Here is an 18,704-nt window from a genome sequence, read left to right as displayed (position 1 = left end):
TAAAATAAAAAGAGTTTTTATTTATCCTCAAAACAAAATTGTATACACCAAGATTCAAGAAACAAAGATGTTGGCATATTTCGAATCCCTCAACAATCATCCATTCTTTTGCTGACAAAAAACACATACATTCAATAATTGTAAATGATTCATAAGATGACTGCTCTCTAAAGCTGGAATGTTTTCTATTCTTTCTTCTCCTTAGGTTCTTCCTTGAAATGCAGGAACACTATACTCAGTATAAGGACTCCAAACATCATGGAGAAGGCACTGGTGTAATATGGGTAGGCTGCAGGGATGAACCGCTCAAACTGGGTGTGCTGTAACGGCCGGACAGACACCTGAAACATACGCAAGTGTGAATGCTTGATGCTGTCAGCAATATTACAATGATCTTGTTCCTCAAAACTCAACACCTTCTTCCAGGTAAAAAGAAAACCTCATATTTTTAAGGTTTAAGAAAATAAAAAGGCACATTATTTGTTTGTTTGAGCATTGATCTACGTAACTGGTATACGATGACATCAACCAAGGTGAAGAGACTGACTACCCAATCCCGTTGGTCGCCTCTTACAAGCCTGGGCTGCTGAATATGAATTCTAACTTGGATCTTCATGGGAAGCATAAATGGTGATCTACCCCATGGATGACATACAATCAGTCAAGACGCACAGACACCTTTAATCAATTTTAGTCGCCTCTTAAAATAAGAACAGGATGTGAGGTGGCCTACCTGAGTTGTGCTGAAGAGATGGGTGTACCCCACGCGGTTGTAGTCGACACGGAACTGGTACACCCCATACACGTCGGGCAGAATGAACTCTACGTAAAACATCCCATCTGGAAGAACAGCAACAGCGTTAGAAATTGGCACTAGTCCTATAGTCCTTGCCAAACTGCCCAATAGTTAAGGTATCATAAGGACCAGTAGAAATTTGCCATTTTTTGCTATATGTTACTATAAAGACTGGTAGACAAAAACAGTTAGCTTCTATCACTGACAGCAAGATTCAGGTTGTGACACTGGATGACTCTGCTTCAATTATTTTTACAAAATATTCATCATATGATGTTAACATGATGGCAAATCATTCAGAAGATGTGCTAATTTTTTAAACATTCAAAAGAGTTTTGTTGTGCTAAGACCATGAAGACCTGTGACTTGACAACATTTTCAAGTTTGCTGCAGAAGGTGCCAAAAATTATTCCATGGAATTTAATGGTTGAAAAAAAAATCAGTTCATTAAATCCTGATGCAAGAATGCATGACTATGTCTTCTTCTTTTTCTTATTTTTATCTCCTGTTGCACTTTCATTTTACAGTTGCGTATATAATGGATGCTGTACATTAAGAGAAGAGTAGATGGCAGCTTGACCAGTACTTGCTGATATTTCTAATATCATAATTTACATTTGCAATATATTTTGTTCGTATGTAATATTGAGTAAGGTCCCATTGGATGTCCTGGAATGGTGGCATAAATTCTTAGTCAGCACCAAGATAATGGTGTTCACAGGATTATTGTTTTGTAAGGTATACCAGAGTAAATTGTTTTCTTTTGAAATGTGAATGTTGACTGATATTACTTCCATTATACTGAAGCCATGCTTGAAATAGATGAAAATTGACTGACTAAAAATAAACATACACTACTCAATGTTTGATAGGGACATTGTTTTATCTTTCCATGCCACCCAAAACTAATTGTCTTCATATGTCAAGCAGATACTTTAACAGAATGGCATCTGATTATCGCTGATCTAGGTTGACGTGAGGTGAAATTGGGTTTAACGTCGCGTCCAAGATTATTGCACTTATATAGCGACATGCATGCACGTGTGTGTGTATGTGGCTGCTTGTACTAGTCCGGACTGATGCCGATTTATAGTGCTAGCTCACTGAGATACCATGCCGCAGTTTAACATGAATACCCCACTCAGACACAGTATACTGACTCCGAGCCGACCAGTCCTTGTTTTAGCCCCTTAATGCTGAGCGCCAGACAGGGTAACAACAAGTACCATCTTTTAACGTCTTTTGGTATGACGTGGCCGGGGAATGAACCCGGGACCTTCCGCTCTCCGGGCGGACGCTCTACCACTAGACCATGGAGGCGGCTGATCTAAGTTGAGTGGAATATATTGAGCAGTGGTACTGTCACTCTGTGCGTGTACATACTTTGCTTCTTCAGGAGTGTGCGGACGAAGGGGTCGATCCTGACAAACTCCATCTGGATGTCCGTCCCCTGGAATGGCTGCCACTTCCCCTCTGACAACTCTTCAATCTGGATCGTATACCTCTGCAAACAAACACAACTTTTTCAAAATTCTACAAATAAATGGTCCAAATTTTAATAAGCGTTAAAATTTTAGCCATAATACAGTGGCTTGTAAATTATAAAATCTGGCTCTGATCACCATATCTGAACCATCCAACACAATTATATATACTGAAACATGTTGAAAACATATTCATATTTCTGTTATACTTGACAAAATGGCCATACAAACCTAATCAAGTTCGGTGTGACGAGACATGAGATAATCAAACACAACAATGTCATTTTGTCAGTCATCATTCTTTGCCATACAAGTAAATAGTCACTAGTAAAAATGTTTTGTTGTCATTAGAATTAAAGCTGATAATATTGGTATCCAAAACGACTTGTTATTTTTATTTAAAACAGTGAAAGGACATTTCATGTATGTTCCCTAAAATACTCACCACGTTGTCAAAGACGGTGTAGGCTGCTGGTGGCTTCTTCTCCCCCTTCTTATGGTGAGTGACGGCACCGACCCTCAACACACCCCTCTCCTTGAACACCCACCGTGCCATGTTGAGAGCCAGGTCCTGGTTGCCAGACTTGTCAAACCTGCACAAGGACTACCAGTTATACATTGTGCCTCACACACACTTCATATAGGACAAGACAAACTCAATCCTGCTCCACAACATTTCCATTGTCAATTCTTCATGCGTGTATACACTTCATTGGATTTTGCAGCGTAATAGCTACTTCTTACCAACAAAAGCAGACATGACCTACTTGATTGTCACAAGGGCAGATAATGTTATAATAAGAACAATGCTAATTATTCAAGGTGAAATCACCCAGATTAACAAAGTTTCGAATTAAAAAAATATAACTGTCAACTGTCTCACCCGGGGATTTCTGTTTGACAAGGTTTCAATGTAAATATCTATTTATACAATAGGGCACACAAACAGCAATCTTTCTCATGCAGCATGCCGACCAATGAAATGGTTAACAAGAAGTGGACATCAGCCAATCAGCTTTCTTAAGCTTTACTGTACCAGTTTTAAACTGGCAATTTCCATCCAAGACTAGGTCTTGAGATTGTATGGCAGTACAGTGGAATCTGTCTGAATCGGACTTCGTTGGGACGGGTAAACAAGTCCATTTTACGGCGATGTCTGGATTAAACACAATATAAAAAGTTGGACCGAAGACAAAACGATCATTCATCTTTATTCACATACGTTGTGCACATACATTGTACATGAAATATTGACATGGGCTGGCATTAAATACACTGTTGTTTGGAATATCCCATGTTAGCCTTTTGAGGTTGCACGTTTAGAAAATACAACTGTCACTTTCTCAATCTGGTAGGCAAGTTTTGATTGTTCGGACAAAAGTTCGTTCTGACGTGACCCGCAATGTGATGTCCTCAACATGCCTCAAATCTGTTGTTCAGCAGTAGGGAGAACTTAGATCTGTGTGTGATCTGATTTTAGTGTGATTGTCTGGCCACCTTCTCTACAAATTACTTCAATAATAATAAACCACATTATTTCATTAACTGACGATAAATAAACAGAAATTACTTCAACACAGCAAAAACGGTTGCATGTATTCACAGCTGGTGGAGGAACAGTGTACACAAATACGTGAAGTATTGACAATGGACAATGAAGATAAATGTTCAGGAAGAGAAACATATCAAGATGACACAAAGGTGCAAAATTTGTTTGCTTTTTTAACGCCACACTCAGCAATATTCCAGCTATATGACGGCAGTCTGTAAATTAACAAGTCTGGACCAGACAATCCAGTGACTGACATGAATAGCATCAATCCACGCAAATCGATACGATAACATGCATCAACCAAGTCAGCGAGCCTGACGACCCAAACCCGTTAGTAGCCTCTTGAGACAAGCCTAGTCGCCGTTTACGGCAAGCTTTGGAACAAGGTGGATTGAATTCAAACCTATTCCTGTTAATGCAGATTGTACCCTACTCACCGGTTGCCACCGTTTGCCTTCTGTACAGGGGACTGGAAGAACTCATCACTGAAGAAGTCGAGGGACCCCACGAACACGACCCTGGCGTTGTTCCTGGCCTGGAGGGCTGCCACCAGGAGAGTATTCTTGCCAACAGCATGAGGGAACTAAAACAGATCAGTTGGTGAGTGAGTTGGGTTTGATGGTGCTTACAGCACTTATACCAGGGGTACATTCACAATACAATTGACGTGGGAGTGAGTGGGTGTATTCTTTCCAGTAATATCACATCGTTTCAGCTTACTGTGGGAGGAAAGCCGAGAGTGATGTAGGTCTTGGACATCTACCACTTTACCACTTCGCTCGAGAAAGCAGCTTTCATATTTGCTAATGTCGAATTCCTGTTAGTCATTTTTTGGGTCTGTCTAAGTTGACGAAAGGTAGTTCAAATGTGACCTGTAATGGGATGTCTTCAGATTTAATGTAGCGGTAGTGAGCACTAAGATCTGATTTTAGTGAGATGGCTTGGGTAGGCTGCTCAGAAGCCAAAAAGTAAACAGGTCAAATCTGATTATCAGATTCTATCATGATCAAGGGAAACAACTCTTCACATCAAATTGTAGTGTCTTTGACTCCTGGGCCATATGAGCTCCCAGGAAATGAGGGTCAGGGACTACCCTGAGCTCCAGATAAGCTTTTGGTGTTGTGGGTATTTTACCCATGCATTTTAAAATCATTGGGTATCAGTAATTCTATCTGGCTATTTAAATTTGTGTTACCCACTAGTTTTTAAACATGTTGGTTTTTAAGTTAAATATTTAAAAACACTATTCATCTTGTCCCTGCAAACTGGTGTCGTGTGGGTTCGAGAGCTTTATAGGACTCAAAAATACCACGATACTTCCACAAGAAAGTGTGATGGCAAATGATCATGATGTAACTGTCATTGTGGAGTGTGGCAAGGTTGACAGAATGCCCGTTTATAATTTCAAAATAAGTTGCTGATTTGCTAATCGAATACGCAGGGTTACAGCACAATATTTTGATGATATGCACAAGTTTTATTTTTGTAGCGTATCTGTAATGTTCGTTGCGTATTTGATACCAACACGCTTGGATTTTATTTCACTGCGTATTTCTGCATTTCTGATACGCAGCTTATCTGGAGCTCTGATATTATTCATATGAATTACATAACAAAATAACACAAATTGACACAGCTGGCAGCTATGTGTATGGTATTGGACTGTCGGGTACCTCGGATATCTTGGTGTCAGGGTTGTGGCTGTAGGCAGTGGAGGAGGCATGAAGCACACTCAGCACAAGCGGGTTCTCGGGGTCAGCCAACATCCTACAATCATAATAATCATTTCAACATCAACATTTTGTTTAAACTGGACAATAATGACATGATAATGGGACATTTGTGTTGATCTTATCTAACAGGGTGCTGCTGTACAAGCGATGTTTGCGCTGAGGTGATTGTTACTCCTATACCTTACTATAGACTTACTACAGTCGTAGTGCCGAGGTTTTATTGTACAAAAGTGCTGTAGTTTAAATCAAAGTTTAAATGACAGCTCTTTTGTGAAAATGGTAACTATGACTAACTTGATTGTAACAAGGGCAGATAACTCAAACCCCAGTTCAGTGGCCTAATCTAAAAGGACAGTGAAACAAGCTAAAATAGATAGTGCTTACTATTTCTGATGAAATCGCCCTGATTAACAAAATTCTGAATTACCAGAAAATAAATGACAACCGTTTCACCCGAAGGTTTCCCGATTTGCCAACGTTCGAATGTAAAACCCTATTTTAACAGTGCACTGAAGTTCTGTCAAACGATAGAGAAGTCAAAGATAATTCAGTTAATCACTTAATCACACATTTGTATGATAATATATCAGGCAAAAACCCCAATTCTATTGTGTTATCATTAACATATTGGTCTCGAACTCACCCGACGCCGCGGAAGAGGAAAGGGGCGGGGTTCTTCTGGCCCACAATCATTGGAGACTCGATGAGGTTACCTGGGTCTGCGACAATCAGTGTGTGCTGGAAGACCAGGATCAATATTTATCTTTCTTAGTACATTCATTTATTTATTCCAGCTGTATTACAACAGCCGGGAGGAGACAAACATGCTCCTGATTTAATTATATAGCCTACCTGAAAGATACTTTGTGTAAAATATGACAAATCGAAATTCATGATTTGGAATATTGGGGATAAAAATTGCAATTAACCTGTTGTTGATTACTGTTGCACCCTGCAATATTTCAGCTATGTGGCATTAGGCTGTAAATAGTCAAGTCTGGACCAGACAATCCTTTCCATTCCTTCCTTCTGGGCAATTTATTTGGGATGAAAGCCCGAAGTGATACAGGTCTCAAATGTTTACCACTTTGGTGAAACCTATGAGCATGGGTATGGTGCTGACAAACCTAGAAACATAATCAGGGTGGTTTGGGACACCAACTCCCATCACAGGTTTCTGGTACGCCAAAGGGATGCAACTCTGCACAGCGAAACCTGTGCCCCCGGACCAGACAATGCAATGATTGACATCATGAGCATAAATCTATGAGATTCAGATATGACGACAATCCAATAAGTCGCTTCTATCGACAAGACCAGGTTGCCAAAGACCAATACAAACCCAGATCTTCACAGGAGGCCAGTTAGTTGGTTGGTTTGTTGTTTTATGCCGCACTCAGCAATATTCCAGCTATATCACGGCGGTCTGTAAATAATCGAGTCTGGACCAGAGAATCCAGTGATTAATATCATGAGCATCAATCCATGCAATTTGGATCGATGACATGCATCAACCAAGTCAGCGTGCCTGACCACCTGATCCCGTCAGTCGCCTTTTACGACAAGCATAGTCACCTTTTACGACAAGTATGGGTTGCTTGAGACCTATTCTACCCCGCATTCTTCACGGGCCAGGAGGCCAGTTAACCTGCTCATTGATATATCACTGAATCTGTAGTGAGTGTTTGCTTAGTTGAACTGCTAACCTTGCCAAGGTCGGACACGTCATAGTTGAGATGGTCAATGACGGCTGTCCTCTCATCATCGAACTCCACACCACATTCAGTTGCAAGCTCTCGCAGTGGGTCGCCTAAAAAAACAAGGGGCAAGCATGAAAATATCATTTATACTTATCCTGACTCATACTTATTGCTTATCTCTCTCTCTTCCGAATAAGTAGTCGAAACTTCCCGTGCTGTTCCCACAGTACAGAGAAAACAGCTCACCAAAACGCACCCTTATTCTGAGCATGCGCACCGGAACAATGTGACCAGGCCCAGTAACTCGATCACTCTCTTTTTCGCACCATCTTGGCAGCTGGAAATTTTTTTCTGTGCATCGTAATCCAAGGTTTCCATAAAAATTCACCCCTTTTAACAAAATCTTTAGCTTGGATTATCTTCTGTGGTATTCTATACATCATATCTAACGATTAAATATATTTTGGGAAACAGTGAGTGAAATAAATATTCAACAGCAGTATACAGCCAGGCTAGCGAGATACTTTTTTACTTGCCAATTCCGTTTGTGTTTCCAAAGTAAACATGCTTTTGTGGACATTAAGCATTACCAATAACCCAGACAAAAATTCATAACTAAACATGCCAAAGGGACAGTCAAACTTTTACACGAACATGATAAACTTACCGATAGCCGAGCTGGCAGCAACGAGAACATTTCCTCCTCCATCAATGAAACTTGTGATAGCTGCCACATCAAGGTTGCCTCCAAACTCTACAAACAGGATATACATAAGGCTGTAGTGCCACTCACCCTGCTAGGATACACAATATGCCTGTACAGATGCATCCAATCATACTATAACGGTGTATCACTGGTGTATCATTTTTCAAAAGTAGTATCTTCAAAGCATTGACAAAAAGCTAGCATTACTATATCCCCTATCACAAAATGTAATACACAATCTGATTGCATATTATTATCATCATACAGTTACAAAAATCCAAAATCAACCATCCAATTTAAACAATTGTGTCAATAGCAGCATCCTCTTGTTTTTCAGTCTTTCTTTAGCTTGACACACAAAAGAATCCAATAAATTACAAGATTACATTTCTCACTCTGTGATCAGGATAGACACCATGGGTCACATCCAACTAGATCATTTCGGACAAGTGATAAAATAATTTTGGGATAAAACAAGAAGCCTATCTAGATTGTTAGATAGATCTAGATAGTCCAGATAGCAAACGGACTACAGTTGGATGTGACTCATGGTATCTCCACCTACAAGCACCACTGCCATGTTTACTTGACTGCATAAAGCATGTAAAGTATACAGATGTATTATTCTTGTGTAACCAACAGGTACGGCGGCTTGGTAGATAGGGTTCAAGATTTTATTAACAATGCTTAAAACTGTTTCTCCAAGTATATTTTGTGGAAACATCTGATTATTTTTCAAATAATAAACATGGGTTTCCAGCTTTGATAAAAACATTGGGTTTAAAGTAAGGTGACCTGTAACACAAGTGTTTGTTTGGACTGATGACTAAATGAGGTTGAGACCTACCTTCAACCGAGGGAGAGAAGATAATGAGATTGTCGTACAGGAATTCACCATATTTGACAAGGGCCAGGCTTCCATCATCAGCTAGTTTAAATGTCAGGTCAAATCCAATGTCTGAAAATAATTAAATAATATGGCAATGATTGTTGTGGAGAAAACATACCTAAATTGACAATTTGGCTCACTAATGTATCACTAAAAAACTCAAAACAGATTACAAATCAAATACCATGACAAGATAGATCATATGTGGTAAATACAGCATTAGTTTAAGTATGCAGCATTCAGCAATATTCCAGTATTTATTACAATATTAGCAAGGTTACTGCTGCCTGTAATTGAATCTGTGCAAGATCAACCAGTGGTTGGATATTCCAAGCCATGTCCAACTAGGTCTGACACATATATCATCAACCTTCAGACAACCTAGTCTGAACACAAATTTAGCCATTTCTTTGTCTTACGACAAGCCATAACAGGTTGGGGACAACTGGTTATTCTATGTTAATCTAACATAAGATTACAGAATAAGACTTGTAGAAAATAAACACACACCCTCACACAGTAGCAGAAAACTTACTATTTAATTGCAATACAATGACTATGACAAGCATGTAAAAAATTAATCATAATGTGAAGATATAAGATTTCGGTCAGTGACTGATTATTTCTTTAAGAGTCAAGTTTTTGCAAGATATTAAATGTATTCTTCAAAAGATGTATCCACAGCCATGCTCCGCAATGGGAGCAGTCGTTGAACTGACCAATCCATTCATTACATTTTCTAAATTATTTCAAGATATAACATCATGGTCAACCTCATAAATATAATGTGAAGAATCAAAACAGCAAAGCACAATTAAGTATTAATTTCAAAATGTCGAGCAAAGGGACCACAAGCAAAATGTTTCTTCGCTCTCATCGATTTCTCCCCATATACGTGTCACCGGTCTGTTCGCCGGCAAGGTATCTCCAACATCTATGTCAGTTGTGCACGATCGAAGATTCCTTACCTCTTAATGATCTGAAAAACGTTGAATGTGTTTCTCTGATGGCCCAGTTGTCGACTAAAATCAACGTTCTTTTTCCGGCTAATGCAATACTTGCAAAAGCTAGGAGAGCCAACACTCTGCACATTGTGTTAGACGCCATCTTTGTCCACGCACTTGCTGCAATCGGAATATCAAATCGCGTTGCCTTTTCGCCTCCGTTAGCACTTCCGCTGTTGTGGATACGGAACTGCCCGATTTACTCCGAATGAATCTAGACTTCCCCGATGGTCAACGAAGTTCGTTGTGAACCACACCCCCTTTTGCATGTGGCGATTTGTGAATGAAAAAGGGAATATGGCAAATAGTTAACATCACGTTTTCACTAAACAATGTTTCGAGTGAATGAAAATACAAAATATATATATATATCAATATATCAATATATAAATATATATATATATATATATATATATATATATATATATATATATATATATGTATATATATATTATTTTTTTAACTGACGTTTACACGATATACGGCTTTTGCATTGGACGAGTGGTCGGTCACATGACCGCGAAATTGACGTTCATAAGTGTATGAACGACACAATTTGACGTTCATACGTTTTCCACGAGACCGTGTCCTTGAAATGACGTAAACACTGCGACTACTTCCACATTTCTGGGGAAACCCCTGGGAATTCCCTAGCACGAAAACACACATAAGCATTATTTCTGATCATTTAGAACCTTTAATCTTGATCTCAGCAATTCAGTATACTTTGAGAAACGTAAGAGAGCTTGACTGCATGATTGTTTACGAATTTCCTCGCTACGGCCCATCTTAATGAACAAACGAAAAAAATGCACATCCAAACTATCGTCAGTATCGACTCGATCTGTGTCTAGGCTGACAGTGACCGTCTCCAGCAATCTACGAATTTACCTTGGTGTCTGTTTGACGCATCTTTAATCATCTTTTAATAATCGGTTAGTTGATCAATGATGACTAACACATGTAACCGCCACAGGTTCATTAACAACTTCGGAAATCCTCCCGTCACGTTTATCGTGTCGGCCATTTTGACGTCTTGTACTTGATGTAAATGTATTACGACGCGCTGTCATTGTGACTGACTTACTGAGGTAGTTCATTACAGACCTTTCTCATCTAATGGGGATATTATATGAACACATGTGTTGCGTTAGATGTTTCTGAAGAGCTATATCTGCATCCATTCGCTCATGTCACCTCTCTTTTTGGGGAACTATTTTATTCCGCGATATAACTGGTTGTTGTTTGGCTGTCAGTGTAAACAGGAAGTCACACGTACTAATTAAAATTGTGTTTAGATCTTGGCCTACATCCTTTGAGGTAAGAAATTGTGATAAAAAATTATAAGAATTGACTTTCACTTTGTGTGAGTTCATTGGATTATGAACCTTCATAGAGTGAGGGCCAAACATTGTATGAACGTCGTCGCAAGCTCCGACGTTTCATGACAGCTCTTCAGTGTAACTGACAATGCCATATAATGACGTCATACTTATGATGATCATGGGAGAATCAGCAGGGTCCGCCAGCGTGGCATTCCAGGCCTTGTACCCAGGGTCCAAGGGTTTGTTCCAGAGGACAATCATGCAGAGCGGGTCTGTCTCGTCCGCATGGGCTTATACACGGAACTTTCTGAAATATGCAATAGAACTGGCCCATAAGGTAAACTGTTCCCCTCAGAACGATATCGCATCAATGATCACCTGTCTGAGAACGATCCCTGCCAAGACGTTGACTGCAGCCTCGTGGCCAATGGGAAATGAACCTGTCACTGCTTTAGCGGAGAAATATTTTGTACCAACAGTTGATGGTGAGTTTGTCAAAGACGATCCACTGGTTCTAATAAGTACTTCAAAATCTTGACTGCATGGTGTCGGCGGTAATCAACAAAGGAAGTACCGTTAAGAGCCGTTAAGAGCACAAGCAGCTGATAAAGAGTTCAACATGTCCTTATCCTCATCGGTTCAGAACAAGGGATTCTACATTAACACCTTCATCCCAGAGATTCTGGAGACTTATTTCGGCGCATCCTCTCCTGACATGACACAGGCCGTGGCTAAGGTGTATCTCCCGACTCACAGTCCTACCGTTGATCTCCAGGCAGTAATGAACACTCTTGGTGATGCTGGGATGGTCGTCCCCGCAACGCTCTTTGCGAGGGCTCATGCAAAGCTGACCAGACACTTGAAGACAGGAAAGAAGACCTACATGTGTGTTTGACCACATACCATCCTTTATTCCCGGTCATGGCAAAGGGATAGATCATGCCGAAGACACGTATTACACTTATTAAAGCCATCTTGGCTGTGGTTTCTAAAGTGCTCCCGAGTGGACTTACCGGACCAGACAAATCCGAAAAGGAGCTCTCACATACATTGATGGGACTGCTGACAAATTTCACAATTAAGATATGGGTAGGTTTTCCAATAGCCTTTATAAGAATGGTTTCTTTTCTGGTTGTGAACTTGCGGATAAGGAATGGCGGTGTCAGTTTTATAGGAACAGAGAGAGCATGATCTTGTTTGTTTGTTTGTTGTTTACCTCAACACTCAGTATTCCAGCCTCTACATCGTCGAGTCAGAGCCAGACAAACCGGTGACTGATATAAAGAGTAATGTTTCACACTGTAGGGGTAAAGTTGGCTACATGACCAAACATGTCTCCCTGCTTTGCATGAATGGGTGACTTGTAAATACACTAAAAGAAAAGGATGAACTCTCCGGAATACACAGTATTGTGGCAGACAAAGTAACACATGACCCAAGAAGTCTCCATTTATGAGTGAGTGAGTGAGTGAGTGAGTTTTACGCCGCTTTTAGCAATATTCCAGCAATATCACGCCGGGGGACACCAGAAATGGGCTTCACACATTGTACCCATGTCGGGAATCGAACCCGGGTCTTCGGCGTGACGAGCCAACGCTTTAACCACTAGGCTACCCGACCGCCCCTCTCCCTTTATGATTGAAGTACCATAAACATGCCACAAAGCTCAACTGTTTATGCAATCGTGTGGGCAATTGTTGTGTCCTTGACTACCTGACCACGTGTCCCCTTGCTAGGAACGGGCGAATAATTTTGGTAAACATGGTAAACATACCACCGGAACACGTGACAATCAGGCGTAAACCGACAATATAGGAGACAAAATATGTAAAATACAGAAAGTACACATCTATACAACACTACCACGGTGACATAATGCGAGGATGTGTAGCTCACCTGCATCTTGTGACATATTTACAAAAACACAGATCAGTTCATCTATGAATCCCTGTACTTCAAGTGACCTGCTAACTGTTGAGGCCTATTTCTACATTTCAGTGACCCCAACAACGCTGTACGGTTTGGCCTGAACCAGACTTGGCCTGCGTTCACGGAGCCAGGGGAACACTATCTACTGCTGAACACCACCATGTCCGTGCAGTCCAGCCCCTTCAAGGACAGGGTTAGGTTATGGGCGCGAAAACTGCCGTGTCTCCTCCATGCCTTGCAGAACCAGCATCACACCACAAACCCCAACCCGGAAGAGCAGCGATTGGTCTGTAAAGTGTTAGTCCTAATGAGAGTTCCAGGAACCACATACAATCGTGGGTGGGGTTGAATCCCGGTTCGCCATGCTTATGGTTCTTGGTTGTCAGCACCCTTCCGTGGTTGTCATTCGTCAGACAAGTGTTTTACAAGCCGATTTAGCGACAGCACTTCATATTGAAGCACACAGGATTCCGGGTAAAGCAACAGCTGTGTTGTAGGCTCTCTTCCCACATTGAAGATTGTTTTTGTATTCCAGCCAGAGACCGTATTATATGGTCTCTGTTCCACCCTACTTGTAGTGGATAAGAAAATTAACAGAAATTCTGAATTACTTTTTTCAACTACCGATGGGTATTTTCCGTAAAACGTCCGTTAAGCAAGTAAAAGTGTGTGTCTTTGTTGTCGAAAGCAACTCCCCGGTTTCTGCCTGGCTATGTCATCAGAATACAAGATCTCGACAAGAATCCGTCACATGAGAAATACCACGCAACGCACGTACATTGCAGTGAAAACCGATCAGATCTGAACGCGCCCCTCCAGGTACACATACTATTATACGTAACTGTCTAACTGATAGCATTTAAAATGAGATTTCACAACATCGAGCCTGCTATATTTGTTTTTGTTGTTACCCACCTAAAACTAATGGTTTGTTGTGGATTTTTGTTGTTGTTTAACGCCGCACTCAGCAATATTCCAGCTATATCACGGCGGTCTGTAAATAATCGAGTCTGGACCAGACAATCCAGTGATTAATATCATGAGCATCGATCCACGCAATTGGGATGGATGACATGTATCAACCAAGTCAGGGAGCCTGACCACCCGATCCCGTCAGTTGCCTCTTACGACAAGCATTGGTTGCTGAAGACCTATTAAAAACAGATCTTCACGGGTCTTAAAACTAATGATGGACCCGGCATATGAACTATCATTGTTATCATTGAATCATAACAGGTAAAATGATGAAAGGGCAAAACTCTCAGCAATCACTAAAACAGATGCAGATTAAACAAAGAAGACATAGAAGAGTCACACTAACTTTCTTTATTACTTTCCTTAACATCATCATATCATTTTCTTTTTAAATTCATTCTGATCCGACAGCTCTTGTACAAAAATCATTAAAATCTGTTGTTCTTTAAAATTTCCAGATTAATTTCCAGATTAATTAGTTGTAGTTACAGTGCCATCCTGTGAAATAGCACACCATTCATACAGGTCAAACCTAGCCTACATACATATATCATCAGTGTGCAATTCAATTTTAGATTGAAACAACCTCGAATCCTGTTTCAAAATTTCAAAATTGAGAGCATGACTGTTTCCTCCATCTTTCCACACATCAACTATCAATTCATCCCCCACCAAACTCTCTTTTTGATAGAGCATGGACGCTGACTTAACGTAATGATTAAGGTCATGTGGTGGTTTATTTGCAGAAAGCTCTCTGTGCGCTATAGCCGCAAGACCATTCAGACAGTACCGAAGATAGTTTATGTAGTTGGTATGCAGATTCGGGTCAGTATCGCTTCCATAAACTCTCATATCAACGGTTGAAATCAAATCCCTGTTGGCTGGTTTTAAAAGGGGCTTTATTATTAACGGTTTCCCATCCTCACACAACTGGCCATATGTTTCTTTATATTCCTGAGGAATATTTTCGGGTTGTCGAGTTGTCTTGGAAACGAAGACGTTCTGGATCCAGCATTTTGCGAGTGGTTGTGCTATGTCTGGGTGCATGACGTTGTGCGCGAGGACCAATGATGAATTGCCGATGTTGGACAAATACGTGTCTACGATGATAGGTGCTTTCGGAATTGATACGTCATATAACGCTGGGGCTATTTCAAGTTTCAATGACACGATAAAAGGAAGGTTGTTTTGACACAACAGGTGGAAATCAATAAACGATCTGTCTGTGTCATCGATGGTTGGGATACAGAAGTACACTCGTGCGGAGTCTATCAGATGCAGGACGGACCATGGGCGTATTCGAGCTGAAACATACCATGTTGCAGAAAAGTATTTAATCCCCGAAGGGACATTGTGGCCCTTTAACTAAAACAAGCAAAAAGCGAGACTTTGCGATAAATTCTCTCCAAGTACAGTGAAGTGTTGTTAAAGCCACGGTCGCCACAATTCGGGCTATATGACAGCTTCCTGTAAATAATAAAGCATGGCCCAGACAAACCAGATATTATGAACAGTGTTAATCATTACCCTTGTTCCTATATTGTTGGTGACATGTTTAAATGGATGTACGCCACTCAATGCGGATCTTTATCATGCTAATTATGAACACACTTTCCTCTTTGTCAAAGATTTGTTTAAGGAAAATAACTCCTATTCTCGTGTTCAGCTCTCACCCTCCCGTCCATCATTCTAGTGATGTGGATATTGTTAATGGATATTAAAAATTGTATAAGAGTTGCCACAACTTTTACTCAAAATGCATTCTATAAGTTAAAGAACAGATAAGATAAGATAAGATAAGATAAGATAAGGTAAGGTAAGGTAAGGTAAGGTAAGGTAAGGTAAGGTAAGGTAAGGTAAGGTAAGGTAAGGTAAGGTAAGGTAAGGTAAGGTAAGGTAAGGTAAGGTAAGGTAAGGTAAGGTAAGGTAAGGTAAGGTAAGGTAAGGTAAGATAAGATAAGATAAGAACAGATTAAGATGGTTTGGTTTACATTTAAGAAAGGCTCGAGGATATCGGTAACATAAATACAGACACAAGTACAGGTTAACATGAAATGTAAAACTACACTGGCATAAAACGACCGTAAAACGACCAACGCACCAGACAATAAAAAGGCATAATTAAGCAATAAAAGCAAAATTGAATAAAAATTTATGACTTGTCAAAAGTGGCACTATTTAATAACAGAACAAGGTTTTAAAAACGAATACTTAAAATGTTAACATGGCTTGTTTACAAGACAAATGCTGGTGGGAATAAAATTTGGCCCCCAGAATCTGCAACTAGACTGGAGAAATGTGAAGTAATTATTCACATAAGTAAGAAACAGAAGCAAGGTCCCACCAACCAAGGAGCCCGATACCCATATAATACAAGATAATTACCAGCCCCATCAAATGCTTCGTATGGAAACCCTCCGGGGATTTGAACTCGAACAGAAGACGGTGACAGGAATTTTCTGGTGTAACCCAACTGCTGTCCTATTCTGCAACACAAAAGATTGTTTACATACATTATTATTTTTCAATATATTGCAGGTGGTGTACATACCATGAATAAATCAGCAGCCCATTCATTGTATAATCAATGTTCCCTTTAAGAAAAGAGTTCCATGTACATGCCACAGATCTTACAAAACAACTGGCTATCCATATTAAATAAATAAGTCAACAATGACAGCTGCTTATTTAATCATTAAAACAGAAAACTAAAGATAAAGATGTGGAATCAGTAAAATCCTATAATGCAGCACAAACTCCTCCCACTTTACTGCCAGCCAATCAGGAAACAGTAGTCCACTCGTGGGCACAGCCTAATATTTTTAGGTTTATGGGAACACGAAGGAAAAAACTAATTGCTTGGTTAGCCAATCAGATGCCATGAAATAACTTGCAACTAATCTATAACCTGACAATGCCCGTATCTTTTCAATTAAACCGCAAGAAAAATATCAGTCTTTGTTGAATCACAAAAGTTTCCAAATATGCTTTTTATTAATTTTAAAATTTAATCACACATGTGATGTCGTCTTACAATCTGAAGCCTGACGCCATCTTGTTTATTCATGCAGTCACTCGTCAGCAGCATCTACCTACTTTGAGAACCATCTACATCAGTAGTCTCCTGTGGAATGAAACATGAACATTTCAATGACTGTCCTTTCTCGTAATCTAGTTATCATCTACCTTAGGAACTTACTTTTCTCAAGGCCGTAGTTAACTATTTTTGTCGGGGGGGGGGGGGGGGGGGGGGGGGCTTAATGTGGGAGGAGAGTCCGAAGTGATGCAGGTCTCAGACGTTTACCACTTCGGTGAAACCCACGAGCACGGGTATGTTGTTGACAAGCCTAGAAACATTATCGGGGCGAACCGGGATTCGAACCAACAATCATAGGTTTCTGGCATGCCCGAAGGACGCAACTCTGCACAGCGAATCGCGGCTCCTTAGACGACTGGGCCACCCGTGCCCCCGGAATATAAACGAAGAAATACCTACCTATATTTTGAGTTCATAGCGTACAAATATGTATGTACAGTTACAAAACCTAATAGTATGACACGTACCCTTTTCAACGTGCTGTTTCAACAATAACCTGGGCCTTCCTGCATTCTTGAGTGGCATTATCAGTTGTTACTGGTGTATGCTAGTTAATAGTTATATTTGTTATCATATGTCAAACAAATGTCTCAACATGAATTTAATATAAAAAACGTTGATTGTCCAGTTTGACCGGAGGTTCGCCAAAATAGTTTCAGGTAAAGTCTAGAAAAAATAATGTGTTGTTGGATGAGGGAATATACATGTATAGATCTGATACCAGGATTATATATATTTCCCGAGTAGATCATACATTAAAGATAATCAAGGATACTACATTTGAACTGACATATCGTTTTCTAAGCTAGTTTCTTCTACAATAGGGGGCACGGATGGCAGAGTTGCGTCCCTTGGGCACGCCAGAAACCTATGACTGTGGGTTCGAATCCCGGTTCGCCCCGATAATGTTTCTAGGTTTGTCAGTACCATACCCGTGCTCGTGGGTTTCACCGAAGTGGTAAACGTGTGAGACCTGCATCACTTCGGGCTTTCCTCCCACTTTAAGCTGACATGCCGTGATATAACTGGAATAATGTTCCACAATTACTGTCACGACAAGGATGCCAAATCGATGATTATACGGACTGGAATAGCGATATTTTACGAACGCTTCTTCTGATATATCTGCCATGTACAAAACTGAGAAAAACACGTGGTAGCATACTCGTAGTTGGTTCTCGTTCGAAGAAGTTATGAAATCAGTGATATTATGAAGGGACACAACAGAGGATAATGTTTTTGAATCACGTAAAACGTAAAAATCCGTGCATAATCTCACACACTGACCTACCTGTGCACATACAGAGCGTCAATTTGAATATGAACAAGTTGGACAGGGTGCAAAGTGCACGAAAGGGAGAGCACTCTCATTTCTTTTTCACAAAATGACAACCCTCTGATAATTTAAAAAATGGTTTCCTGGTCTACTCTTTGCTTAAAAAGAATACCAATGAGGAAATATGTCAAATATATGTAATTATGTTTTACAAATCAGTGTGATAAATGAACAAAAT

At 40.2% G+C, this 18,704-nt stretch overlaps 2 protein-coding genes and 1 pseudogene across 3 annotated transcripts; 1 reads left to right on the top strand and 2 right to left on the bottom strand.

The window, feature by feature from the left end:
* Positions 1 to 9,980, bottom strand: LOC139471703 (dolichyl-diphosphooligosaccharide--protein glycosyltransferase 48 kDa subunit-like). Its single transcript, XM_071254172.1, has 11 exons — positions 9,829 to 9,980; positions 8,819 to 8,929; positions 7,933 to 8,019; positions 7,272 to 7,375; positions 6,209 to 6,303; positions 5,506 to 5,599; positions 4,270 to 4,415; positions 2,726 to 2,873; positions 2,180 to 2,300; positions 734 to 840; positions 1 to 341 (listed from the first exon to the last, which is right to left on the bottom strand). Exons 1-11 carry the CDS (start codon positions 9,965 to 9,967, stop codon positions 186 to 188), a joined length of 1,308 nt encoding a protein of 435 aa, XP_071110273.1. The 5' UTR covers positions 9,968 to 9,980; the 3' UTR covers positions 1 to 185.
* A 1,387-nt stretch (positions 9,981 to 11,367) lies between these two features.
* Positions 11,368 to 13,467, top strand: LOC139471908 (bile salt-activated lipase-like; annotated as a pseudogene).
* Positions 13,468 to 14,586: 1,119 nt separating this feature from the next.
* On the bottom strand, positions 14,587 to 18,561 carry LOC139471769 (uncharacterized). 2 transcript variants are annotated; one of them, XM_071254257.1, is made up of 4 exons: positions 18,482 to 18,536; positions 17,128 to 17,217; positions 16,479 to 16,579; positions 14,587 to 15,397 (listed from the first exon to the last, which is right to left on the bottom strand). In XM_071254257.1, the coding sequence occupies exons 2-4, from the start codon at positions 17,145 to 17,147 to the stop codon at positions 14,631 to 14,633; spliced, it is 888 nt and encodes a 295-aa protein (XP_071110358.1). In that variant the 5' UTR covers positions 17,148 to 17,217; positions 18,482 to 18,536; the 3' UTR covers positions 14,587 to 14,630. The 2 variants fall into 2 exon arrangements, with proteins under 2 accessions (XP_071110358.1, XP_071110357.1); XM_071254256.1 differs by lacking the exon at positions 17,128 to 17,217 and having other exon boundaries at positions 18,482 to 18,561.
* Between the last annotated feature and the right edge of the window lie 143 nt (positions 18,562 to 18,704).

This window comes from Haliotis cracherodii, unplaced genomic scaffold (genome assembly GCF_022045235.1).
Source record: "Haliotis cracherodii isolate W230 unplaced genomic scaffold, xgHalCrac1.p SCAF_23, whole genome shotgun sequence".
Classification (NCBI taxonomy): domain Eukaryota; kingdom Metazoa; phylum Mollusca; class Gastropoda; order Lepetellida; family Haliotidae; genus Haliotis; species Haliotis cracherodii.
This window is presented reverse-complemented; position numbering and strand designations above follow the sequence as displayed.

Excerpts from the sequence above, each read along its gene's own strand:
- LOC139471703 (XM_071254172.1), bottom strand. The coding sequence starts at position 9,967 with ATGGCGTCTAACACAATGTGCAGAGTGTTGGCTCTCCTAGCTTTTGCA. Across the intron at positions 6,304-7,271 it reads ACGTGTCCGACCTTGGCAAG|CACACACTGATTGTCGCAGA; the intron begins GTTAGCAGTTCA and ends CTGGTCTTCCAG. Across the intron at positions 5,600-6,208 it reads TTCCTCTTCCGCGGCGTCGG|GATGTTGGCTGACCCCGAGA; the intron begins GTGAGTTCGAGA and ends TTATGATTGTAG.
- LOC139471769 (XM_071254256.1), bottom strand. The coding sequence starts at position 18,561 with ATGAGAGTGCTCTCCCTTTCGTGCACTTTGCACCCTGTCCAACTTGTT. Across the intron at positions 16,580-18,481 it reads GACGCTCTGTATGTGCACAG|AATAGGACAGCAGTTGGGTT; the intron begins GTAGGTCAGTGT and ends TTTGTGTTGCAG. Across the intron at positions 15,398-16,478 it reads CGAAGCATTTGATGGGGCTG|CTCGAATACGCCCATGGTCC; the intron begins GTAATTATCTTG and ends GGTATGTTTCAG.